General features: G+C 39.3%; 1 protein-coding gene across 5 annotated transcripts in view; it reads right to left on the minus strand.

Annotated features, from left to right (window-relative positions):
* Positions 1–27608, minus strand: part of ntrk3b (neurotrophic tyrosine kinase, receptor, type 3b) — a 663222-nt gene that overhangs the window by 41950 nt on the left and 593664 nt on the right. For all 5 annotated transcript variants that reach the window (XM_057850063.1, XM_057850090.1, XM_057850072.1 and 2 more), the window contains one exon: positions 17011–17254. In XM_057850063.1, the coding sequence (XP_057706046.1) occupies positions 17011–17254 (244 nt within the window). The remainder of the gene's footprint in view (positions 1–17010; positions 17255–27608) is intronic.

A 27608-nucleotide genomic window follows, 5' to 3' on the forward strand; every position in this document is an offset into this window, starting at 1 on the left:
TTGGCACACTTGGTCGAATTGGCCCAGTTAGAAGATTAATTTTAGTTTTGAATAAGGGCTTGGCTGCACAGCTCAGTAGTGGCTCCTTTTTTGTAGTACTCTCTCCAATAGGGGTTTTTATCTCTTGGGTGTGGGAATGTAAATAGGCGACTTTCGAGCATGTTAGGTTCTAATGAGCTGATTAGAGAGGAGGATCTGCCACCGCCCTGACCTGCACACAGTCCGAGTTGCGTGACGTCCGAGTTGCGCTAGATCGCGAGGGCCCGTTCAGTCCTGCTTGCAGGCCTAGTTTACATTTACTGCTTAAAAAAAACCAACAACACCGAAATACCTTGCTAAATGGAGTCACTCGGGCTGCAAGCAAGCCTCAAGCAAGCCTCCGGAGGGAGAAAGCAGGATGTTTTTTTCCCCCTCTCCCTTGGGCAACACAATGTAGGACCCTACATATTTTCCTGACAGGCCCCCTGTGTGTCGTGATGTGTAATTTTACTCTAACGAGCAGTTTGAAGTGATTTTTCTTCACAACGACTACCTGTAATAACAGAATTAATTGCTGTATGAAAGAAGAGAGACTGCTCAGTTTGATACCCAAGCAATATAAACTGTTCAATCACATGTGAAAACACAATGGCAAATTTGCATGCTTTACAAATACCACCCAAGATTGCTCTGTTGCCTGAGAACAGTGCTTGATTTGATGGTAAAAATGGACCTGCCAAGACTGATTACAAGTCTATCAATGCACTGTAGTAGTTGGTTAACTTACAGTCATGAACACGCCAATTAACGATGTGAATTAGGTGGGTAAAATAAAAAATGTTAGTACATGAATCAGCGGTGTTACCAGGATGCCAAAAAAAAAAAGCTACAATGGTCAAGTAGTTCGAAATCCAGCGTAGGGCTACTGCATCTTAAAACATGTTTTGTTTTCTCCTTGAGATAACTGTTGTTGTGATTTGGTCTAAACAAATAAAAGTTGATTTGATATTATTTGACTTTGTGAACACATCCATAACTGAACAGTATGGACATGCAGTTGACAATGTTTTTTTTAGGGTAACCTATTGTGGTTCCTCGGTTTTATTATTATTATTATTATAGTTATTCTTTGTTCCGCAGCCCCTTTGAGCTCAATTTGACCCCCTTAAAATTCTTCAAAATGCACCAAAATCGGCAGGCAGGTGAAGACAGGTGCAATCTTTGATACCATGTAATGACAAATTCCAAATACACTACGTAGCGCCCCCTAGCAGTCATTCTTTGTCCCGCCAACACTTTGACCCCCTCAGAATGCTTCAAAACTCACCAAACTTAACAGCCAGGTGAACACTTGAGAAAACTCTAATAAAATGTAAAAAGAAAAAAAAAAAAAAAGAAAAAAATACGCGTAAATGTGTGTAGCGCCCCCTAGGAACAAAACCAACATTTCATTTTTTTTTTCTTTCTTTGTTTTTAAAAGGTGAAATAGGAGGTAACAACGCAAAGGATAAAACTTAGAACACATCAGTACTTTATGAATGGGATACCATACGCGGTGCCCAGACTGCCGTTAGTACTACATCCAGTTTTCTTTCGGTGGGCAGAGTGTGTCCGTGGGTGGGCAGTGACCACCCGTGCAACCCCCCGGTAATGCCCCTGATGTGAATGCCACATGTGTTTGTCAAAAAATGTTGGCTCATGCATGCAAGTTAGCTAAAACCTATTGTTAGCAGAGACATTATTCAAGTATGTCATCTTAACTATTGTTGTAATTATTGGGTTCCAGTATTTATAAGTTTGAAGAATCACAGCTCTTTAACCCTTTAACACCTGAGCCGATTTTGTCCGAATTTGCATGCCTTTGATGTTGCCTTTAGATTTCAAAGAAAAACAATGTTCACAATGGCCTGGTTGGGTCATTTTTTTCAGGACACCATAACTTTCATGTCCACACTGTTGTTTTTTTCTCTGAGCAATTATACTCAACATTTTGGACCCTAAAAGACAAAAAAAAAAAATCCCCAAATCTTTGCAATAAATACAAATATGTAATATTGATGTCCCATTGGCAACCAAACATGCTCGACGAACTGTTTTGAAGCTTGATAATATTTATTCAGCGTGTTAGGATAAACGTTCAACAGAAAAAAAATAAGACAAAATAGTTTAACATTTAACAATTCAACACAAACAGCATGTATGGACATAAGCGTTTTTGGGCAGCGGGCATTGGTAGGACGTTAAGCCTTGTAGCATTTTTTGGTAGAACACCGTTTCAAAAATTCGTTCTTGGGCTCGTTGCAATTTGAAAACATGGTACTGTAAACTAAATAAATTGTCAAAAAAAAAGGTTCGGCCTTTAATTTTGTTTTTTTTTCTATTTGGTTACACAAATATGATCTTTAGAGCAACACTATGTAACTTCAGATTTTTGTCAATTTTAGCGACACCGGTGGACAAAAGCGGTAGTATTTTGTCTTAAGACGAACAGCGCATGAGTGCATAGTGTCTAAAAAAAACCTGATCTACCTGTCGCCTGCAGATGGATTAAACGGCATTTCGGTTTCCAGCGGCCGTGTGAAGGATGAATAGTAATGAGGTAATGAATCCATTTGTAGCGAAACAATAGCATATGACAATTAGCAACCGTGTGGCTTCAGCGCTGACGAGTTCGGTGGGGTAGGGGGGCATTACGCCAGTGTTCTTGAGTGTCCTTTTATCCTTTTTTCCTTCTCAGAAAAAACTTTTAGTCTCTTTTGTTGCTCTGCCATCTTTGCAGATTTCGCGCCGTCTCAATGCCGTCTTAATAATGTATGTTGGAATAAGGGAAGTGACGTATACCGTACAGCAGTCAGCACATTTGTAGTTTTTTTGTGTGGCAGTGTTCCTGCCACCCCCCCCTCAAATTTAATTTGTGCTGGTGAAAGCGATACAGCCCTCTCAAGATTTAAAAAAGTCATTCAACTAGTTGTCAGTCGACATATAAAAAATGTTATGAAAATATGTTCTAAAGGTTGAAATGTTACTTAGTGTTGCTTTAAACCTTGCAAAACTTTATTGTTGATGAAAATACACCGCAAGACTCTGAAGTCTTTCTTCTTTTTTAAAATACTGTATGTCCTCCATTTTTATCTTATGGAAGTGGTCACCCTAGTTCAGGGGTCGGGAACCTTTTTGGCTGAGAGAGCCATAAACACCAGATATTTTTTAAATGTAATTCTGTGAGAGCCATACACTATGTTTAAAACTAAGAATACAAGTAGCATTTGCATTTTATGTAATTTCAACATTTTCAAAGTACAATAAGTCTCTGAATTATTTTGAATAAGTTATATAAATTATAATAATTCAATTTAATTAAATAATTGATAATAATTAAATACTATTAAAGTAGTTATTTTAATATTTTGTTAGTCCACACATAGATTCACCCTATATTCAAAATTTTCATCTGGTTTCAATGTGTTTGTGGAAAATATACACACAAATTTCAGCCTGAAAAGACTGTTTTACTTACAGTTTTAACCCAGCAGTGGGCAGCGTTCGCTTCTTGGCGTGCATGGGCAATAAATGTTTGTGTTTTAGAGCAAACAGGAAATGAGCCGCCTTTGCAGCAATGCGAGACAGACATTGTAAACTAGTATTTTTTTCTTTTTTCAGGTGAGAAAAAGAGTATAATTTGACTGTGTATATTAGCGGATTGGTTTATTTTAGAATGATTGTGATGTGTACTGTGCGTTAATATAGTTCAGAAATATGTTAATCATTAAGTATGTTCATGTATGACTGCAGATGTGTTCGTAATGGCAAGCGGGTGACGAGTGAATGCTAGTAGTGTCTAAAATAAAGAAGTCAAATGTTTTGTCACAAAAAACATGTATTTGTTTTTTAATATAATTATATAAGAATTCACATTTCAGAGCGAATAAGAAATAAGCCGTCTGTGTGCAGCAGTGCGAGATGGACGTTTTTTTTCTCTTGTTTCAGCCGTACAAGAAAAATGAAAATAAAACAAAATTAAATGTGTAGCAACAGACTAAAGCATTTAATCTCTGTCTGCACCACGCTACAGATGCATGGCTATTCTTTCAACCAACTGCCACACGCATTATCAGACTTTTCAGACGTTCTTCACTGCCGCACCTGTCCTGAGTGTCGCCTGATCACTGGCTTGCCAAATGGAAAAAATGTGAGCGCCCCTTATTGGTTGCTCTTTTTAACGCTTCCCCTGTGGCCCTTACGCCCGCCAAGTATTCCCCGAGGTCCTAGCACCCTCCCCATTACATAACGAACCTTTTTTTTTCTAAATAATTGAAGATTTGTCTGTGAGCCAGATGCACCCGTCAAAAGAGCCATATGTGTCTTGCGAGCCATAGGTTCCCGACCCCTGCCCTTGTTACTATTCACCATTAAAGGGTGGAATATGGAATTATTTTGATTTTTTTTTCCAATCTTAAAACTGTAACTATACTATCAATACTATTGAAAAGTTAGCATTATTTCTTTCTTTCCAGATATTGTTAAAACTTTTCAGATGAATACCAGCTCACACTTTGCAAACTGAATCTGGAACAAACAAACTATAATATTTTAAACATGAGAAATGAAATGAGAAATAAATGACTATTTCAATAAACAAAATAAACTCCTTTGTCTCTATCTGTAGCCTTTCAAGTTCCTTTTAAGTGGAATCTTTACGCCTCCCTAACAAACACAAAACAAAACAAAGACATAACACGAATATCCTTCAAAGAAAGTCAACCTTTAAAGTATTAGCTGTGACAAATTGAAAACATTCATTCAAGCTTTGTTTGCTACATTCTGGTGTGGTATTGGTCAGATGCCTGGCGTCCCTTCTCATTAGATGCAATGTCTGTGGTCAAGTGCTTTGCTGAATTAATCGTCAGTATGGATCAGTGAGACAGTAGCCACGTTTACATGCTGACTTTTATTCATACCAATTCAAATCATTCCGAATGGAAATTTCACATCAGCTGTTTACATGTCACTTCATCTATTCCGATCCAGCGTTTTCATGTGTCTGCCTTTATTCCGAAAGGACGTTTGACAACTGCTGTCTGACATGCGCAGATTAATCAAAACAAAGCGTCGCGTTGCAAAACATGGAGATCGATCGTCAGATCAGCTGCTGTTCTAACTTTTCGAGTGGAAACAAAACTTCAGAATGACACGCCGTTCATTTAAAAAGTTGTGTGGGTGCGCTGTGCGTGTGCTTGGAAGCCATGCTGCATGTGACGTTACTTACGTCACCAAATGACGTCACCACGTCAGTACGGAGCATGCGCAAAAAGAACGCAACCAGACACCATTCCGCTTCCCTGTTTACATGATATAATTTTACTTCTAATCGGTTTGGGAAAAGGAATATTCTACCCCTGTGAATCGGAATGAAATTCCATTTGGTTTGGGCCTGTTCATTCCGAATGAGGTGTTTATATGGAACACATTTATTCGGTTTGAACAAATATTCCGATTGTAAATGGAATATTTGGCTCCATGTAAACGTGGCAAATGTCGCGTTTTGTTTATCATCAATGACAAGAGTTGTTCACACAAAACATGTAGATACAATATACAGTGGGGCAAATAAGTATTTAGTCAACCACCAATTGTCCAAGTTCTCCTACTTGAAAAGATTAGAGAGGCCTGTAATTGTCAACATGGGTAAACCTCAACCATGAGACAGCATGTGGAAAAAAAACAGAAAATCACATTGTTTGGTTTTTAAAGAATTTATTTCCAAATTAGAGTGGAAAATAAGTATTTGGTCACCTTCAAACAAGCAAGATTTCTGGCTGTCAAAGAGGTCTAACTTCTTCTAACGAGGTCTAACCAGGCTCCACTCGTTACCTGTATTAATGGCACCTGTTTTAACTCATTATCGGTATAAAAGACACCTGTCCACAACCTCACTCAGTCACACTACAAACTCCACAATGGCCAAGACCAAAGAGGTGTTGAAGGACACCAGAGACAAAAATGTAGACCTGCATTGGCTGGGAAGACTGAATTTGCAATAGGTAAAACGCTTGGTGTAAAGAAATCAACTGTGGGAGCAATTATTAGAAAATGGAAGACATACAAAACCACTGATTATCTCCCTCGATCTGGGGCTCAGTGCAAGATCTCACCCCGTGGCGTCAAAATGATAACAAGAACGGGGAGCAAAAGTCCCAGAACCACACGGGGGGGACCTAGTGAATGACCTTCAGAGAGCTGGGACCACAGTAGCAAAGGCTACTATCAGTAACACAATGCGCCGCCAGGGACTCAAATCCTGCACTGCCAGACGTGTCCCCCTGCTGAAGCCAATACACGTCCAGGCCCGTCTGCGGTTCGCTAGAGAGCATTTGGATGATCCAGAAGAGGACTGGGAGAATGTGTTATGGTCAGATGAAACAAAAATAGAACTTTTTGTTAGAAACACAGGTTCCCGTGTTTGGAGGAGAAAGAATACTGAATTGCCTCCGAAGAAAGCCATACCCACTGTGAAGCATGGGGGTGGAAACATAATGCTTTGGGGCTGTGTTTCTGCAAAGGGACCAGGACGACTGATCTGTGTAAAGGAAAGAATGAATGAGGCCATGTATCGAGAGATTTTGAGTGAAAATCTCCTTCCATTAGCAAGGGCATTGAAGATGAGACGTAGCTGGGTCTTTCAGCATGACAATGATCCCAAACACACAGCCAGGGCAACAAAGGAGTGGCTTCGTAAGAAGCATATCAAGGTCCTGGAGTGGCCTAGCCAGACTCCAGATCTCAAGACCATAGAAAATCTGTGGAGTGAGTTGAAAGTCTGTGTTGCCCAACGACAGCCCCAAGACATCACTGCTCTAGAGGAGATCTGCATGGAGGAATGGGCCAAAATACCAGCAACAGTGTCTGAAAAGCTTGTCAAGAGTTACAGAAAATGTTTGTCCTCCGTTATTGCCAACAAAGGGTACATAACAAAGTATTGAGATGAACTTTTGGTATTGACCAAATACTTATTTTCCACCATGATTGCAAATAAATTCTTTAAAAATCAAACAATGTGATTTTCTGTTTTTTCCCCCCACATTCTGTCTCTCATGGTTGAGGTTTACCCATGTTGACAATTAAAGGCCTCTCTAATATTTTCAAGTGGGAGAACGTGCACAATTAGTGGTTGACTAAATACTTATTTGCCCCACTGTATTTACCTCCGAACAAGTGCAGTTAGAACATTGTGTTGACAAGGAAACATGGAGACTATGCAGCACCCACAGAATCAAACTTTGACTTGAGTGTGTCATGACACTGGAGTTCAATCAGCTCCATTTGAAGGTTGGTTGGTGCCCTTTCTATAGCTACTACATACGGATTACTGGGCAGTTCAAATCTACATTCCTGGACTTCAAAGTCTGCAAATTGCAGATTAAACTCTCTGTTGATTACGCTGATTTTATTTATCTATTTATTTTGCCAAACTATATCTCTGGACAGAAATAAATGCGTTTTCCATTCGTGAACAGATATTCTACCTTCCGCCTGTCTTGTTTCTGATTTCAGTCTCCTGTTGGTCATTTCTGGTAAGTGGTTATATAAAATTGGTGAAGGAAACTGGAAGTTTTTTTTTTTTTTTAATTTGTAATGACGAAAGGTCGACTGATATGTGATTTTCAAAGGCAAATGTCGATACCGATTTTATTTAATTTTTTTTTTGTGGCTTTTTTTTTTTGCCAATTGCCGATGTCCAAAGCCTATATTTCACACTAATAAACTTTTTTTCTTTTTTCTTTTTTAAGCATGGCGATTGTGAAAGGAAACACTCATGACATAAACTAAAGTGGCACCTCTACATACGAAGTTAATTCGTTCCAGGACCTTGTTTGTAAGTCGAAATGGTCGTACAGTCCCTGACAAAAGTCTTGTCGCTTATCCATTTTGTAGAAACAATTGCTAATAACCTGACTTTTAATTATTCAATTGGTTTCAGAAATGGCTCATATGAAAGCTAAGACCCTCCCAAATGATGTTGAATGTACAAAAATATATTTGTTTCACTGAAAAAACATTTATATTTAATGAAGACATAAATGTCAAATTTTGGCAAGGCAAAAGTTTTGTCGCCTACAGAAAGTAGTGGTATGAAAATTGAACAAAAAATGTACTTCAAATACAAACATATGTTACATAACATTCGCAAATTAAGTAGTGGTGCTGTGAGATCCAAATTTAATATTTTGTATGACTTCCATGGGCTTCAGCAAGGATTCATACAATTTATTGATAAAGTCATCAGGAACATCAAAGACGGCAGTCTTGCATGCCTCCTAGAGTTCATCAACATTCTTGGGTTTCGTCTTCCATGCTTCCTCTTTCATCCTGTTCATGTCTGGTGACTGGGCTGGCCAGTCCTGGAGGATCTTGATCTTCTTTGCCTTGAGGAACTTTGAGGTAGAGATTGAAGTATGCGATGGAGCACCATCCTGCCTCAGAATTTGTCCCTTTTTATGGTTAGGAATGTAAGAGGCAGCTAACATTTGTTGATATTTCAGACTATTTATCTCTCAGGGTGCAGACAATTAAAAAAACATGTGGCATTTGCCAAGGCCCACAGCCTGTCAAAAGGATGGACGCTGGAAAAGTGGCAAAAGGTGGATTTTTCAAATGAATCTTCCATTGAATTATACCACAGTTGCCGCAAATATTGCAGGACACCTACTGGAACCTGCATGGATCAGAGATTCACTCAGAAAACAGTGAAGTTTGGTGGTGGCAAAATCCTGGTCTGGGGTTACATCCAGTATGGGGGTGTGCGAGAGATCTGCATGGTGGAAGGCAACAGAAATAGTCTGAAATATCAACAAATCTTAGCTGCCACTTACATTCCTAACCATAAAAAGGGACACATTCTGCAGCAGGATGGTGCGCCATCGCATACTTCAATCTTTACCTCCAAGCAGCAAAAAAGCGCCTCTCTAATTCACTCCAAATGTAAACATTGGTCTCATATGTGACGTGAGGACAAAGTTTGTCGCAGTCAGTGACGTTTCCAGTTAAATCTTCGGTTACTAGTGTCCACACGATGGCACCACAAACGCAGAATTTGCACTTCTTCGCTTTTCCTGTCGTTCTTAAGAACCCTGGTTTAAATGTGTGCGTGCGTTTGGATGATAGGCCAAACTGTAGAAAAATGTCTTCTTTTTGCCAAATATCCTGCTACATGTGGACATGGCCTTAGTTGGTACCAACAAATCCAAAGCCGAGCCCTAACCCCTGAATTCCAAAAACACTCACTCATTCTAAATCTTAATTTTTCCAACAATCTATAGTCCTGGAACCTAAAATGTGAACCTTAAACCCCAATTCAAATGCTCGACTTAAACTCTGAAGCTAAAACAATCATGTCTTAGATCTGAACCCTATCAAGCCCAAGCTAATTTAAGCATGAACCCCAGGACATTCATGATAAAGATGCCACTATTACAAGCAACCCCCCGCCTTTCTGGTCATGTTAATATTGCCTTAAAGGTAATTGGCTTTTATACTGCGCCTTTAAAGGTGGAAAAGCGCTATATAAGTATAACAACATTTACCATACGTAACTTGCACAAAGCCACATTCATTTTTATTGTCTGGTTTTCTGATACACAGAACATAGACTTGAGCAAATGTGCTCATTCAACATACATGATAGTCTTTCTCCAATTCCCGACTGCAGTATGTACGTACGTGTGCCGAATCAGCAAATGACTTGATAAATTATTCAAGCGGGTAAAAAGTTTCCTCAATAAATCCCTATGTGAGTGAGGTAAGAGAAACAGGAAGGGGGAAAAGAAATATGTTAGCCGTAAGGCAAAATACAGATCTTACATCTAGTAGGGTGCACATTTTCTGTTTTGAGACACCTTTACACGTTTGTGTAGCTTTTAAAGACATTGTATACCATAATTTACTAGTTGGAGCATTAATCGATAACAGCAACACTTTGACCTTTCACTCCATTTGTAGCAATTGGAGATGTAGCTTTGGCCTTTGATATTTAAGGGCCTCTCCAATGACACGGACATTGGTACTAAGCCTGAATGATATATCGTTTAAAAATCGCCATCGCAATGTGCAGATAGGCAATAGTCCCATCGCAACCACCGCACAGACACACGCACACTCACACAGCCCCCACAGATTCATGTCAACAACATGCCGCCTCCTCCGCCCAGCAGGAGTAAGTGATGTAAAAAGACGTCAATGTTGTGGAGATGGGGGAAACACCACTAATTTTGCTACTGAAAGCCCAACCTGTATCAGGAGTTAGCATAACATTAAACTGTGTGAACTTGCTAACCTGCAAAATTACTGCGGTCAGGCCAGCCTCCACAAGGAAGAACAAAGCGAATTATCCATTATGTGCATTACGGCAGTGCAATGCGGTGGCTTCAGAGTACAAGTCCCTCTATTAAAAAGCTGGGAGCTATCCAAGAATTGGTTCACTTTAGGGGGATACTGACATGAACATGAACTGACATGCAAAAAAAAAAAAACGAAATGAAATGAAATGAAATCACCCCGCGGCGGCTCCTCGGCGTTCTCCTGTTTCCGCCTTCCCCTCTTTTCTCTAACTGGGTGTCCGCCCTGTGCTCCGCCGCGGATCGCTGGCTGGGCGCCGTATCGGCTGGATGTTGCCTGCTACGGCAGGGGACCATGCCCTGCCCTGGGCTTGGTGGGCCGCTGGGGGCCCCCTGGCGTGCCGTGTCGTCTGGGGGGCTGCGGCGGCGGTTCGTGGCCCGGGTGGGCAGACGGGGTTGGGGACGGGCGTGGTGGTGCGTCCCCTCTTGCCATCCCCGAGGGCCGGTAGATGGGCGCGCGGGTGGCCCGGATGGGGGGGGGGGGGGGGGCGAGGGCTCCTTTGCTGGGCTGCGGGAGGAGGGATGGGCTGCGCCGCCCCAAACCCCCCCAGGGCCCGCCCTCCCTTCCCGGGCTGGCTGGGTGGGGGCCGTGGCCCTGTGTCGGCGCCCGCGTGGCGTCTCCGCTCGTCTGCGTGGCTGCTGCGTGCCCGGCGGGGCCTGCATGCGGCTGAATGTTGTTGGGAGCGCTCGGGCGGGGGGTCCCGGTGCCAGGATTGGGGGCGCGGGGTCGGTCGCCAACGGGCTTACACTCACTAGGGATTCACACGATTACTGGGTTTTAAATCACAGAGATGATTTGTGTACACTCTACCCCTTTCTATCACTTAGCTTACAGACTCCCCCACCTTCTTCCCCCTCTTTCCCTGGTCAACAGGCCCCTCACATGGTGTCAACCGGAAATACATTTAGCTGACGATAGCACCAACATATTAGTAGTTAGTGTAGTTAGGCGTTCAATGTATTTCTTGTTGTTGTGTTTCTTCTCTTTCTTCTGTTGTATTCCTTTTCTTCTGTTCCCCCAGAACCCCTTCCTGTTCGCTGTTTTGTCATAATAAATGAGGTATGTTGAATGATCACAAAGGGAGTATGTCAGACTCTCAATGTGAAACATTAAAATTGTTCAGACTATCCGGGCACTTAGACTTCCATTCTCCGTGTCAAACAGCTGAGCAGGACAGGTAAAAAAACAAAAAAAATCAATGTCCCGTCCGCAGCAAAAAGTGCACATGCAGGTTATGCTGTTATATCTTCCCTATCAATGTTGAGACCAAACCTACGCCCTTGAGTAAATGTAACTAAGTAAATGTAACACCTCTGAAAATAATGTCTGCTAATGAAAAAGATATTGGCCTGCTGACAGTTAGGTGGAAAACTGCTTCAGCCTTTTGACGTCAGCTGCAACGAGCTAGCCGAATTCCCCGTTGGCGTATGTGTGCTTTTACGCACTTGAATGGTTGAAGCTGTATATGGTGGAAAACACTCAGGTGACTTGAAACTCCGCTCTGAGACCCCCAATTTGGCCAACTTTCAAAATTGTCCGATATGCATGTGTGATACATCATTGGAAAGCTTAAAATCTCAATTTTCTGGGGGAAGAAAAATTTTGAACGTGAGGGTAGTTAAAAAAATAAATAAACAGCAAAACCCTATCTGGAGGTGAGAGCACGCGAGAGCAGAATTACAGACGCCATGACTTTAACGAGATATTATCGTGTACTTATCTTGTTTTGATCCAAAAACTCCATGTAGAATGTATCACTGAGTGTCAAGACACAGCTGTGAATGGCCACAGCTGGATTTTTTGGAGATTTTATGGGTGAAACATGGTAATATAACAAGGGTCGCGATGCAGAAATCGCAGACATCAAAGAGTTGTTGAGATTTTCTTTTTCATATATTTACCCATTTAAACGTTTTTTTTTTTCAATTTTTCCTTGTTTGGGTTGATTATTTATCATCTAACATATCGGAGAAAATGCGACAGTAACAAAAACATATACAATTAAGCGATAGTTATGAGGCAGATATCGGTGACTTTTTTACAAACACCATTTTTTTCATTGTGACATAATTTGTTTAAAAGTTTAGAATATGTGAGTGAATAATTTTTAAAAGTTTTTTTTTTTTTTAAACGAAATATAAGACATCAATTAATGATTCTAACAATAGACATTTTGAATAGTAAATATTAGGGCTGCGGCTATCGAATATTTTAGCAATCGAGTATTCGACTGAAAATTCTATCGATTATTTGAGTAATCGGATAAAACTTTTTTTTAGGTAAGGCGCAATTATAAATATACACAAGAAAACAAGACATTTCATCTAATATTGAACCATTTTCAGTCAATCAATGTCTATTTTCAATGTACATTGTTGAAAACAGTCAACAATTGCATCTCAGAAGTGACTAGAAAAAAAAATAATTTACTGCTTTCACTCAAAAACTTCTAGATCTTATTTAAAAAAAAAAAAATATATATATATATATATATATATATATATCTTTATATTTCTTACCTAAAAATTTCATTACGCTTGATAACACACTAGGGCTGCAGCTATCGATTTCTTTCGTAGTTGATTATTCGATGAACTACTTCGAATAATCAAGTCATCAGATAAACATAAAAAAATTAAAATACCTGAGCTAGGCCTCAAATGATATTAAAAAATAAAAATAAAAAAATAAGGATCTACATATGTACAACAAAAGAACAATTGGCTAACTTTCATAGCAAAAGTCCACTAGCTTAAATGCTATTAAATACTAACTTTTTTTTTTTTTTTTTAAAACAATGCTCTTAACAAATGTTTCAGACACATATACCCACAAAAAAATTGGCTAAATATACCTTTAAACCAAATTACGAATGCATTAAAAAACATTAGCTCAAAGAAAAACTTATGTTGGTCTTAACAGGGAGCAGTTGGGTTTGGCCACATAAAACGATGCAGACTTGAGGGCAGTGTATCCACCTAAATCAATGAAACTAAATGCAAACACTTATAAAAACAAACCATTACAACACCACTTTAATTAAACGAATACTCGAAGCAGCAACATTTAATTCAAATCTTTTTTTCTAATCGAATACTCGAGTTAATCGATTAATCGTTGCAGCACAAATAGATATAATTAATTACCTTTGTTTTATGGCTGGGTTGAAACAAAAGCGGTTGCACGATGTCTGTAAACGGGGGTTTTCAGGGTAAAACGGACAAATTAAAAATAGTTCGGGGCTTCATGCGTCATGAATCTGCTTTGGCAGCATATAGACATATTGTTCTATCAAACACAACAGTTGCTTTGGCTTAAAATACAGCAGTTTTTTTTTTTCAAGAGGAGTGCAAGAGCAGAAACTGCTTTTTCAGTCTTCGCCATATTTTTTTCCTTCCTCATCATGAAAAAAAAAAAAAAAGATTTTTACAGGATTTGGCACCTTTTTAACATGTTTTCATACATAATAGTGTAGTGTAATGCTGTTAGCATTAGCCACTCTGCCGGGGGAAATAAATACTCCTTTTGTTATTAGGAATGAATTAAACTAGGTCAAACCAGTAATAAACCCCCCCCCCCCCCCCCCCCCCCCGGCCGTTATAATGAGCACAAATAAGCCCAGGAGGCTAGTGGAGGAATGCTAACCGTGTTGGGACGACATGCTCGGAATTGCAATGACACTATATTCTTGTACATGGCACGTCCCAGCAGACTAGACGTGGAAATATTTGCACAGTCGACACTGACGATGCCAAACAGAGGCCTTGGTTACCAGACTACGTTTTCATGCCGGGAATGGAAAAAAAAAAAAAAAAGCTTTATAAAAAAGCTTTAATAGGTATTCTGGACACTTTTCTGGTGTTGACAGAAGGTTTGGTTTCTTTTGAGGTTGTGTGGTGGGTGGAAGAGAAACGTTATGATGAGTAATACCGCGTTTTCCCCTTGAGTGGCTGATGCACAGAATGATCATCTTTTTAGGAGAAATTTATCCCACAGAGTTTATAGGTTCTATCGAGTGTCGCTTGTATGACAGCTGAATATTAAAACAATGAATAATAGGATGAATATGGTCAGCTAATTAAAAGTACCCATTTATTTATTTTTCATCTTTCATTAATTATCCGTACCGTTTATCTCTGGGTGTTCCAGTTTTCTCCCAGAATCCAAAAACATGCAGTTGTATGCAAAAGTTTGGGTTAAGCCTTTTTATACCAATGTGTATTGTCCATAGTTGTGGATGTTAGCGAAAATCGTTGGTCGTCAAACCTCATTGTGCTGTGCAATTGTCTGGCAGGCAACAAGTTCAGGGCGACCAAAGTGAGGCTTAGAGGTACAGTTTTAATACAGTTTTACAGTCTTAATACAGTGGTACCTTGAGATACAAAAGCTTTAGTACACGAAATATTCATTTTATGAAAGGATTTTTTAAGCTTTTTCGCTTCATATTACAAATAAAATATTCCTCATACGAAAAATAATATGTACTATAACAGATAATTCCCATTCACTGTATAACAATTACGACGTATAACGATTTTCAATCGTTTCAGTGTCCCAAAAACTTATTTATACATCTTTTACGTTTTTTTTCACAAGAAACATCTCTAGGTTCTGATTCAACTTTGCTCCAAAGCACAAAGCTCAAAATCCATTTTAAAGCAATAAAACTGGCCACTAGAGGGCAGTAGCGCATTTGGTAATAACTCATATCGGACCATGAAAGGAAATGAATAAAGAGAAATAATCAGGAAACGGAAGTTGGACGAAGTAAGAAGCGTGAAAAAAATGTGGAGAACCATGTAAAACACACATGGCACATGCCCCACACAAGTTCCCTAGGTGAATTCTGTTATGAGGTAGTGGTCACTACAAAAGAAAAAAAAAAAAAATCTATCTTGATGAGACGGGCAGTGATGAGGGAAAAATTTAACCCGTCTGCCGATACAGCTGCGGCCACAACAGCGTCATCTCTCAGTTCAATAGTTTAGTTATGTGTAAATAAAAAGTTACTTTGCTATCAAAATCTCTATTTGTCTTGTTGTTTATGTTATTTTGTAGAAGGAAAACATTCAGATGTTTGGGATGTCACAAAAGCAAAAAATAGCTGTGTTAAAGTCAAAGTTACGTTTGAAATGTATGCTTTTACAAAAAGCTCAATTTCTCAGTTTTTTCATCAGAAATGGGAAAACTGCTCAAACTAAGCTATTTTCTAATGCTGATTTCTGAAGAATGGAACAAGATATGAACTAACTTTTTGCTTTTCTGCTGATAGAAGAGAGTAATCTTTCTTTTGGTGGAGTCCATGTTTATTTAGCAATAGAACAGAATTTTCTGTGGGCCTTGCAAAATCGGTCAAAATCCAGTAAAACGGCCGGGAGCGAAGGCTGGGAGTGAATGAGTTAATATGAGCTTGATTTGTCATGTGATAACGTCTATAGAAGGAGCTGCAACCTAACAAATTAGTTACATTTAAAGGCTACTTGAAAGTGAAAAAGCATAAGAAATAAAGACAGGCAATCAAAGGACATGACAGCAAATTTTTGAGTTTGGAACAAATTAGGTGATTAACATGTAAAACATGATTCATTGTGCGAAAGAAAAAAAATCATGCTATGAAAGCCACTCCACTGTATACTGTAAGTGAATAAGTCATCTGAATTCTATCCTTATAAATGCCTTAAAGTAATAATTTGGAGAAAACTTTAAGGTTAATTCAGTTTAACAAAGAAAATAAATAAATATATATACACAGTATGTATTAAAAACTAACAAAAAAGTGGCACAAAAACACTGATGTTGCTACAAATTTCCTTTGGGTTGAAGCATGACTATGCCGTGTACAAAATAAAATTTGCCGGCCACAAACTTGCCAATAAATTTTCATTTAATTTTCAAAACCAACCGTTTTATAGCTTCAAGACCAGTGCTGCAATCCTTCCCTTCCAAACAAATACTCTGCATTTATTTGCTCAAAAAATACAGACGAGAAGCTTTATAGAAAAGACGCAATAAATGCAGTACTCAAGGTCTTTTGACTCACCCTACAGAGACTTAAAAACAAAACATCAATGCATTGAGGATCACAAAAACAACTGTTTATGATTATGCCCTACTGAGAATAGCCTTGAACTATAAGCCACGTGCTTATTCATCACTTAACCCTAGTATGCCATACATAGCCTTTTACAAAACCTAAATACATTACCTGATTATACCACAGATAGCCTCACCCATAATCTAAAATGCCACCCGTAACCTTAATATTGCTCACATGGCCTTGACATGACATAAACTCATAAACCTTTAATATGCTACCCATGATTCCATTCAATTTAATATGCTATACATAACCTTAATAAACTGTATCACATGTAACTTTACACAAAAGTTTATGATGCTACTCATAACTTTGATATGCCATCCAAAACCCATAATATATCACGTTATATGCATCTGTTATCAATTATTGTATCTCACTTGGTAATGAGACTTGCATGGTCCACTAGCAGTGGATTCTTGCTCCCAAAATAAAGACAGCGTGAGAAAACTGTCCCCAAGAAACTATATTTCACTGTTGCAGAAATTTAAGAAAAGGGTGAAACGTCCAGGAGTTGCAAATAAAAAATCAGGCCGACTTACCCTGTAGTAGTCGCTGCTGTAGATGTCCCTCGACATGCCGAAGTCGCCGATCTTGACTAAGAGGCCATTGCCTACGAGGCAGTTGCGGGTGGCCAGGTCCCTGTGGACGAAGTGCTGCGAGGCCAGGTAGACCATGCCCGACGCAATTTGAGAGGCGATGTGCAGCATCTGGGAGAGGCCCAGCTCGCCGTTGGACTGTAACGGCTGACCATCTACGAGGATCATGGCATCTGGGCCGTGGGCTCTGCATTGAAACAAGGCAAATATTTTTCATTCTGTAGTAGCAAGGTTGGAATAGGCAGATTTAGTGAGGAACTTTAGATGGCTGTCAAAGTATCGGTCAGAGTCAATAATTACGCCAAGATTTCTAGCTTGATTTTTAGCTGTAATTGACATTGTGCCAAGGTGAGTGCTGATCTTTGACCTTTTCTTTTTTTGGCCCCAAAATGATCACCTCTGTCTTTCCAACATTTAGCTGGAGACATCCATTCATTGATTTTATGACTACATTTACTCAATGAGACTAAGGGACTATAGTCATGTAGTGACACTGAAATGTAGAGTTGTGTGTCACCTGCACAAGTGTTTAGGATGTACTGTTTCATAATCTAAGGCTACGTCTAGACTAGAGCTGTGCCGACAAGTCGACGTTGTCGACGTCAACGATGACGTAAATGCGTCGACGGGCAAAACATACCGTCGACGGGTAATGAAGGGTTAAAAAAATAATTACATGCGGATAAAGTTTGGAATGGCGGGCGCTCGCGATGCAAGCGGTTGTTACTGGCACCCCCAAGGGGGCCGCTGTTATTTCAATGTGACCGGCATTGTCAGATTGAGAAAAGAGGAAGAAAGTGGGCGAGCGAGAGAGAGAGAGGGAGCGAGATTGGTGAGTTGGGAAAGCGCGCGGGTAGCGCGGAGTTCAGTGGCTTTATCCCCCACGTTTTTAGTCAATCAAAGTATCCTTAAAGAGCCATCCGACGCCTCTCGGTGTTTTTATGCCCGCCGCCGCCTCCTGAGCAGGAAATCAGATGAATCGACAACAACGAGCCAAGTGAATCGCCGTTTCACTCTTCACTACAGCGAGGAGTTGAAAACACCGCCAATTACCAAAACGGGCAGAATTGGTGACACGTGAAAGTGGCAATAAAGCCAAAAAGGCGGACAAGAATAGCCAGAGCCTGGAATTATTTCAAGGAAAATATGGCGGGTTCCACTGTGTGTACTCTTTGCTAAGCTGAGCTCGCATACCACAGTAGCACGTCGGCTATGAACGAACACTTGAAGCGCCGTCACCCAAGTATAATTTTCGAAGACAACAGGAAACAACAAGCTAGCGGATTGTAAGTCCATACAACTTTCTAAAGATTTTTTTAAAAAATGGAAGTTACCTTTATGTGCGTCGTATCAACGTGCATTTTTATTTAATAAAATAATTAATATATATATTATATAATTATATAATATATATATTTTAATCATCATTAAATGTATTAGGATCATGGAAGCTCCCACTTGGGGAAAATATATACATATATCTTGTATATACATAATATAATAAAAATATATATGGAAACAGCACTGGCCTGCTTACTGTAATCCATGACTGCACTAATGTTAGTTAGTTTATATTATAAAGTATCATTGTGTATATACAGTACATATAGTAGTATACTATATATTTAATTTTTGTTACTGTGAGTATGTGTGCCTCTCATTCAAAATAATTGTGGTAATATTTCAGTGTGCCCTCTACTTTATCTATTTTCAGGTTAAAACAAACAAAAGTTGAACAGTTTTTCCCCTCCCCCAAAAATGCGGAATGCACACCAGAAAAAGCATCTGAACTCACACAAAGTATTCTGAAAATGGTTGTCCGGGACATTGCAATTCATTTTAACATTTAGAACAATATAGACACTGACATACCACAAAAAGAGTAAGAATTGTTTTGACTCCTGTTAAAGAGGTGAAGTCTCAGTGTTTCCGTTTACATTTTTGTCGCACTAGTTAATGCCAGCCTCTTTGTTTGTGATTTATTATTGATATTTATGTTATTTATGTATACGTGAATAAACAATTTAGGTGTTCCAAAATGTTTTTATGTGAATTAATAAGCTTCAACAAAAATTTCATTATTAAAGAAAAAAAATATATATATATTAGATTAGTCGACTAATCGTAAAAATAGTCGGCTGACTAATCGGGAAGAAATTAGTCGTTTGGGACAGCCCTGGTCTAGACGTGGGCAGATAATTTTCTTCGGGGTATTTTGCCAACAATTTTTATGAAAAAAGTGGGAATCTTGGGGCACCTAACGATTCAATTACGATTCAGAGGCTTTGATTCGATTATGAATCGATTATTGATGCCACACCCCCTGCTTTTAATGTCTCGTACATTCGTTCCAAAATTGTTCAAAAATCCGCTCAGGTTAAACCAAACTACTCTTTCAGTATCAAGTTAACAATTCAAAACAGTTAATAAAATACTTAAGTCCCCATTCTGTATCGGCAGCTTTAAAATACATTCAATTAATTTAATGTTGTGAATCAAACGTTAAAGTTGTTAAAATTGTTCCCGTTATTCCATAATTTCCCTTCTGTCTACTTTCGACATGTGAAAGTTTTAAAACTGTTTCATCATTTAAAGATAGATACAAGTCAAGATTTTGCCAATTTGGGAGCATCTTAGATAAAATGTTAATTAGGTTCGCTACAACAGAGCTTTCCAGAGAAGTCTACTGATTTAAGATGGCGGCTGTTTACTAACACCGGCAAGTCTGTCATTTTGCATCAAGTTCTATATATATGGCGGAAAACACAGACAAGACTGAAAAAGCAGTTTCTGATTTTGCACTCCTCTTTAAAAGAAACTGCTGTATTTTAAGCCAAAACAACTGTTGTGTTTGATAGAACAATATGTCTATATGCCATTGCAGATTCAAGGTGCATTAAGCCCCCAAACTATTTTCAATTTTTCCGTTTTACCCTGAAAACCCCCGTTTACAGACGTCGCGCAACCACTTTTGTGTCAACCCAGCCATAAAACAAAGGTAATTAATTATATTTATTATTCAAAATGTGTCGTTTTTAGCTTAGAATCATTAATTGATGTCTCATATTTCGTTTAAAAAAAAAAAAAAACGACTTTTAAAAATCACTCACATATTTTAAACTTTTAAACAAATTATGTCACAATGAAACAAATGGCGTCTGTAAAAAAGTCACGGATATAAACCTCACTACTATTGTTTAATTGTATTTTATTTTTGTTCCTGTCGCATTTTGTCCCATATTTTAGATGATAAATAATCGATCCAAACAAATAAAAATTGAAAAAAAAAAACATTTAAAAGGGTAAATATATGAAAAAGAACATCTCGACCACTGCTTGATGTCTGTGATTTCTGTATCGCGACCCTTGTTATATTATCATGTTTCAGCCATAAAATCCCCCCAAAGTTCAGCTGTGGCCATTCACAGCTGTGTCTTGACACTCAGTGATACATGCTACATGGAGTTTTTGGGTCGAAACAAGGTAAGTACACAATAATATCTCGTTAAAGTCATGGCGTCTGTAATTCTGCTCTCTCGTTCTCTCACCTCCAGATAGGGTTTTGCTGTTTAAAAAAAAAAAAAAAAAAAAAAAAAAATCCCCCAGAAAATTGAGATTTTAAGCTTTCCAATGATGTATGACACATGTATATCGGACAATTTTCAAATTTGGCCAAATTGGGGGTCTCAGAGCAGAACTTCAAGTGAACTGAGTGTTTTCCGTAGCACAGTCTACCTACCAGTCTATCTACCATCGCATTATGCAGCCGTATGTTTGTAGCAACTAGCAACTGGGCGTTGTCAGGTATTATTGTTTTTTTATCTAGCGGCATGAGTTAAACATGATATTTACTCTCGGGTCCATTCCTCACTGCGTCCCGAAGACCGCGTTGACTGTGTTTTAGTTCCGCTTTACCTGGTATAGTTAAATAATTGGAATTTGGATGTTTGTGGATCGTTCTAGAATTTTCTGCAGCCGAATCTCGAATAATCTAAGAGTATGAAATTTTGCAAGCCTCTAATTTTAATACCTGTCCGCACTACGTTTAAGGTGCGTTTAAAGCCCCCCCACTTCAGCAAGGTAGGGCTGCATTTACGCAAACTACACATGCGTAGAAAGGAGCAGCCTTATCTGTTACGTTATTGTCCGCGAGGTTTATCAATGAACCGGAAACTCATTACTTCCCGGCGGGAATTTTCAAAATTACTACTCCTTGTAGACCAGGTGTTGGGAACACTGTTTTGTGATTATTGTTTTTTTCCGAACGTATTTGAACTGATTACGCGGAGCTAGAGTGAATGGACTGAGGGCACACTCATCTTTTATGAGTTGTGATTGAAATAAGTCATTACAAAACAACAACGAGAGCCTGACATTGTTACTTGGGATGTTAAAATCGATGCTCAGTTGTGCACTCACCATTGGAAAATAACGGATAGAAACATATGGTGTGCGTATATTTCCTGGAAGTGGAAACCGCAACCAGGAGGGCTTGGGCATAACAGTGACACTCATGGAAGTGGTGACAGTTTTGACAGGGGAAATTTCATGAAAATAAAACTGATTGCGCACCTATGTGACTTGGGGTACCACTCAGTTCACTTTTCGTGGTTTAATTTTCCCCTACGCATTTTTATATACTCCTGTTCGGCCGGCATTGAGTTGAGAGGGGCCAGCCCCGCTGCTGGCTGATTGGAGACTTAACGCTGAAGACGAGCTCTGTAATAACGCTCATCTACGTGTAATCCGCGATGGGAGGACCATCAATGGGCATAGAATTGAAACATATTATTGCCACATACAATTGAAGGTTCAAGAAAAATGTGTGACTGCATTATCAGCTCATCACAGCTCGTTCAAGTCGAGTGAGACGGCCGGTACTTCATTGAAAATTACGGGTTGGCGGAGAGGCAGATGCACTGATCAAGAACCAGAAATGACTCCCGCGACACAGGTTCCTGACACCTCTTCTGCACTCTAGAACACTGGAGTCAAACTGACACCATAAAGTGCCAAGTGGGTGCAGGTTTTATTTCCAACCAATGAAGAGGACACCTTTTGACCAATCTGATCTCTTACATGGGTAATCAGTTAAACTTTGTCAGGTGCTGCTTGTTTCAACAGAAGATTAATTGGTTAAACTGTTTGCGCGATATCGGTTGGAACAAAATCCAGCACCCCCTTGGCCCTTTGTGGAACTGGTTTGACACCTATCCTCCAGAACAGGGGTCCCCAAACGTTTTCCTGTGGGGGCCACATAACTTTGTAACAGAAAAAGTGTGACAATTGCAGGAGTGCCTAAATGTAAAAAGGAGTTGTTTTTCAGAAAGCCACAATCAAATAACCCTTTTTGGATTCTTCACGGAACAAAAGTAAATAAAATAACAATATATGATATAATAATAATAATAACTGAAAAAGAGGGTTAATTTGACTGGGGATCCCTCTGTGGGTGTGTGGTATAAAGCCGGTGACGGTATGGAGTTGTGACTCCGATCAGAGAATCAACAGGGGACGTTCAGGATTTGTTTCCTTTAATGATGATGAAAGGAGTATGAGATTTATTTTGTTGAATTGTGGCTTCTGTGAATACAAGATAACCATATAACATGTCAGTAATATACTGTATATACTGTATAACCTATCAACATATACTGTATTATATAACATATCTAAAATAACAGGAACAACATTAAATATAATATGAATGAAATATACTGCTTACATAATGCATACAATACGAATCATTCACAATAACGAGCATACACATTAAGCAGGAAAATAACTAACAATTTAGATAAGTGAATTGGCAACAAACAAAATTCAGCCTCCACCATGTAGCCAAAGGGGCCAACGATTAGCATTAGCGATTAGTGCTAGCGGCTAGCTTGTGGTGGCTAACGAATACAAAGGACCCTAAGCAGGTAACTCATCTGCTAAACGTATTTATGCACTGCCAAGGCACATTTCTGCAATATACCCAGCTCTCTCATTCACACACAACACTTGGATTGCCACTAAACAGGACAGCAGCTTGAGGAATGAACCACAGGCAGTGACAGGAGGAAAATGTGACTGTGTACACTGACAGTGAAGGGGGGAGAGAAAGTGACTCGTGCGCGCGTTGCTTTTCTTAAAGGGCCAGTGTAGTAACAATTAAACTAAAGTACAAACATGCAATGGGGCTTTCCTACAATAACACTATTAATTAAATAGATAATAACCAAATAACCCTCTCTGGGTTCTTCACAGAAAAAAAGCCAGGAAATAAATAACACTATTGGGAGGGGACCAAAATGCTCTCAGGGGGCTGGACCAAATGTGGAGGCGGGCCGTAGTTTGGGGACATCTGCTCTAGAAGATAAACCGTAAACAGTACTTGTGGAAAAGAAAAGAGCAGGAATGCCACATCTTTATCGTCCGCCTCCATTGTTGGCCTCATGCCACTCTAAAAGCTCCATGACGTCACTTCCTTTGTATCCGATTGTTGTACTGCGACACTCGTCTATATTAAGCGGCGGGTAATATTAGCCGGCTAACTACTCCGTGCAAGAACTTACACTGATAAGAGGTACATTAGTGTAGGTGACATGCCATATAGTCTAACTAATTACACGTTTAAGGCTGTTATCCGTCCTATTGTAGACGTAGCTTAAGCTAAAGGCAGCATTTAGATCTTGAATAGAAGCTGTCCCAGAATGAGGAACTCCACATGCGAATATGCTTCGGGATTGACGACAACATTACTTGGTTAAGAGGGAGAGTTGTAGACGAGTGTTTTGAATATCTGCGTCTGGAGTTTGTTTGCGGTGTTAGATGAAATAATACTGAGAGTATAGATTTACTGTAGACTCCTTTCTTAGCTTTTAGCTAGCCAGCAACTGGCTATGTACCCTATTTGTTTTACTTGAAGAATTCAAATGGAGACTGGGGTATTTAAGTGCAGCATCAAAAGCTAATAAAACATGCTAGGCTAACGTGTATTTGTTAAACAATTTCTTGTTTCGTATCCCTAAATATTATAATAATGGAGCAATGTGATTCCTATGTGACTGAAGGCAATACTTAATACTTAATACTTTGTAGGTATTTATTTGAGTCATTTCTAGCAACAGCACTTTTATTTCCACGGGACTCTGAAGTGTGAGAAAATAACACTGCAGTTCTAGTGGAGACAGTGGGATAAAACATAGCAGCATTCAGAGGTAAAACACATTGAAAGGCTAAGTGTAAGTGTGTTTATTCAGAATGTCATTTCTAACCAGAGCAATTTTTTTAGATTGAGGGCAGCAAGAAAGCACTGCAGTACAGTGGGGACTGCAGAATATGACTCAATATCGTCCGGAGTAGTCATAGAGAGATTGTAAGCTAACAATAGCATTTGTGTTTGTTTTTCATTGCAAGCTCTGGCAATTTTACTTGTAAGGACAGCAACAAAAGCTCTGCACAAGAGAACGAGAGAGAGAGAAAGAAGGTAAGCTAATGCTGGCATGCATATCAACTAGCTGAATGATGAGAGAAAATGATGAGGAAAAAATTCAGAAACGTTACAATTTTCTAATAAAAACAGTTAAGGTTCCTCATCTTTTTCAATGACAAATTCCCTTTTTTAAGATGACGAAGTCTGCTCTAATTGCCACAATAAACTCCAATAAACTCCTGTCCACACTCCTGGCATCAACTTAATCACCTGAATCATTTCAAGGTTCACCAACATTAATTGGAATGATGAAGCCTGCTTTAATTCTGATGATGAAATCACTGCTGTTATCAACTCTTCTGTTTGAGTCATTCGGAAGTTCAACAGCTTTCATTCATCTGATGAAAGCTTGACAAAGTGCACTGTTGTCAAGTGTTTTGACAGAGGCTTTTAGAGGCTCATTAACTTTAATTCTGTGCATTAACTCAGTGTTAAAGACAATCTACAGTTGTACACTGTACAGTTTAACTTACCTTCATATTCTGATTATAAAATTTATATGCACCTTTTATATTAATCAAGGGTTCTTCAGGTTTAATTTGAATTACTGTATTGTTCGGACTATAAGTCACAGTTTTCTTTCATAGTTTGGCCGGGGGTGCGACTTATACTCTGGAGCGATTTATGTGTGAAATTATTAACACATTATTTATTTTTTTAAATTATTTTCCCTTCAGGCATGACAAACATACAGCATTTATATGTGTTTACAATTAATTCAACCCGAAAAGAAAAGGGCAGACGGGAGAAGCCAAAACTTATTGAAACCCGCCCCCAGTATACCGTATAGGACGCAGAAAATATTGAATAACAATTTTTGACATTCAGGCTCAGGAAAATGCGTTCTTCGTCTTCGAAGGTCAGACGTTTTTTAAAATTTTTTCATTATTATATCATTTCACGTTATTTTGGTATTTTGGAGTGACCCTGATGGTTTGGTAAACTTATTAGCATGTTCTTAATGCTATAGTTATCTGAATAAACGTAAAACGTATAGATGTGTTCTATTTTTAATTGTTTCAGTGTTCCAAAGACGTATGTATACGTCTTTTACGTTTTCTTTCATAAAAGACATTCTGGGTCCTGATTCAACTGAGCTCCAAAGCTCAAAAAGCTGAAGATCAATTTTAAAGCATGGCCACTGGAGGGCAGTAGCGCATTTGGTAAGACCCGCTACCCGATTCAACAGCAACGAGTGGCTGGTCAGCACGGTCGGAATGGTGCCAGGCGGCGAACGACCGAGCAGAACAACCGAGAGGACGCCCGGGATGCCAGGCGCTGGACGACCGAGCAGAACGACTGGGGCCACCAGTGCAGCAGGCTCGCCGAGCAGACCCCGCAGAGACTAAAAAAAAATCCATCTCTATGAGACAGGCAACGATGAGGGAAAAGTTTACCCGGCTGACGTGGCGACAACAGCGTCATCTCTCAGTTAGTCAAGTGTAAATAAATTGTTACTTTGCTATCAAAAACAGTGGCGCCACCAGGGGGTGGCCAGGGGTGGCATAAATTTGTTGGCCACCCCACTGGCCACCCAGCATATTGTTAGATTGTTGTAGCCTCAGTTATGCATTTCATCCCAAATGCACAGCCAGGACTATGGACTATGGATTATGGACTACGCACATTAAATCAGGCGTGCCCATCTGTCGGCATTTGCTACCGGGCCGCACAGAAATAATATTTTATTAACGACCGCATTCTGGCCAAAATAACTTTGGCCTGTGCCCCTGCTTAACACATCAATATCCCTGTCTACTCAAGATATAATACTACAGTATAGATTAGAATGTCGTCATAGAAATCCATTGATTGGACTGCAAGCAGTACTCCTGGTTTTGTATATATAATATATCTATGTGCGTTTGTCCTCCATAATAACGTATGACTAGGCCCTGGGCACAGCACATTTGTTCCCCAACACTAGCAAAAATGACTGGAAAACAGACGTCTTTGGAGAGATTTTTTACGGCAAAAAAGGGCACATGACTAGCCAGAAGATGAGCCTACAACCTCCAACACCCACGTTCTGCAAAGGAGTGGATTTGTGACCCTTTTGTGAATAAACCGAGTGATTCGAGCATGCCTGTGCAACAGGAGGATCAGCTTATAGAGATCGCAAATGACTGCGACCTTATACGTACATTTGAGACAATTAAAAAGTCATTCCAAAATATCCTGACAGCGCTCCGAGAACACTGAAAACCTTGCTACAATTTCCAACATCCCATCTTTGTGAAGCAGGCTTCTTAATGCTTAACGACGAAGGCATTAACGGTGAGAGAGCGGTGTGCAGCTAACATGGCAGGATGGGTCTGAGAAGAACTTTTGTCCATCCACAATCAAACGTAGGTTAATATTCCTTTCTTTAAAGAAAATATTGTAGTGTTTACTTTGGAATCGCTGAATTTGCGGCTGTTTTTAATGTTACGCGCATGGACAAAACCGCATAGTTGCAGTTTTTGATGGGTTGCAAAATTTGTCAGAACAGAAAGACCCAAATCACACTGGTCCGTGGTGCAAAAAAGGTTGGGGAACCCTGCATTACATCATTGGTAACATCAAATATTACACCATACACCAAAGTACTGTATAACAGTAGCCGTGTCCTGAAGTCTTTCGGATAGTTTTCCCCTGACCTTTTTACTGCAATAATATAATAAAAACCTGAAATTATGGCTTTTAGTTTTGGTGTGCCACCCCAAGATTTTAAGTGGCCCCATTTGGCCACCCCTATGAACAATTTCTGGATGCGCTACTGATCAGAAGCTCTATTTGTCTTGTTTTTTGTGATATTTTGTTAAAGGAAAACATTATTCAGATATTTGGGATGTAACTAAAAAAAAACAGCTGTTTTAAAGTCAAAGTTATGTTTGAAATGTATGCGTTTACAAAAAACTCATTTTCTCTGTTTTATCATCAGAAATTGGAAAATTGCTCAAACTAAGCTATTTTCTCATGCTGATTTCTAAAGAATGGAAAAAGATATTAAATTACTTTTTTTCTGCTGAAAGAAGAGAGTAATCTTTCTTTTGGTGGGTTCCATGTTTATATAGCAATA

This window comes from Corythoichthys intestinalis, chromosome 1 (genome assembly GCF_030265065.1).
Source record: "Corythoichthys intestinalis isolate RoL2023-P3 chromosome 1, ASM3026506v1, whole genome shotgun sequence".
Taxonomy (NCBI): Eukaryota; Metazoa; Chordata; class Actinopteri; order Syngnathiformes; family Syngnathidae; genus Corythoichthys; species Corythoichthys intestinalis.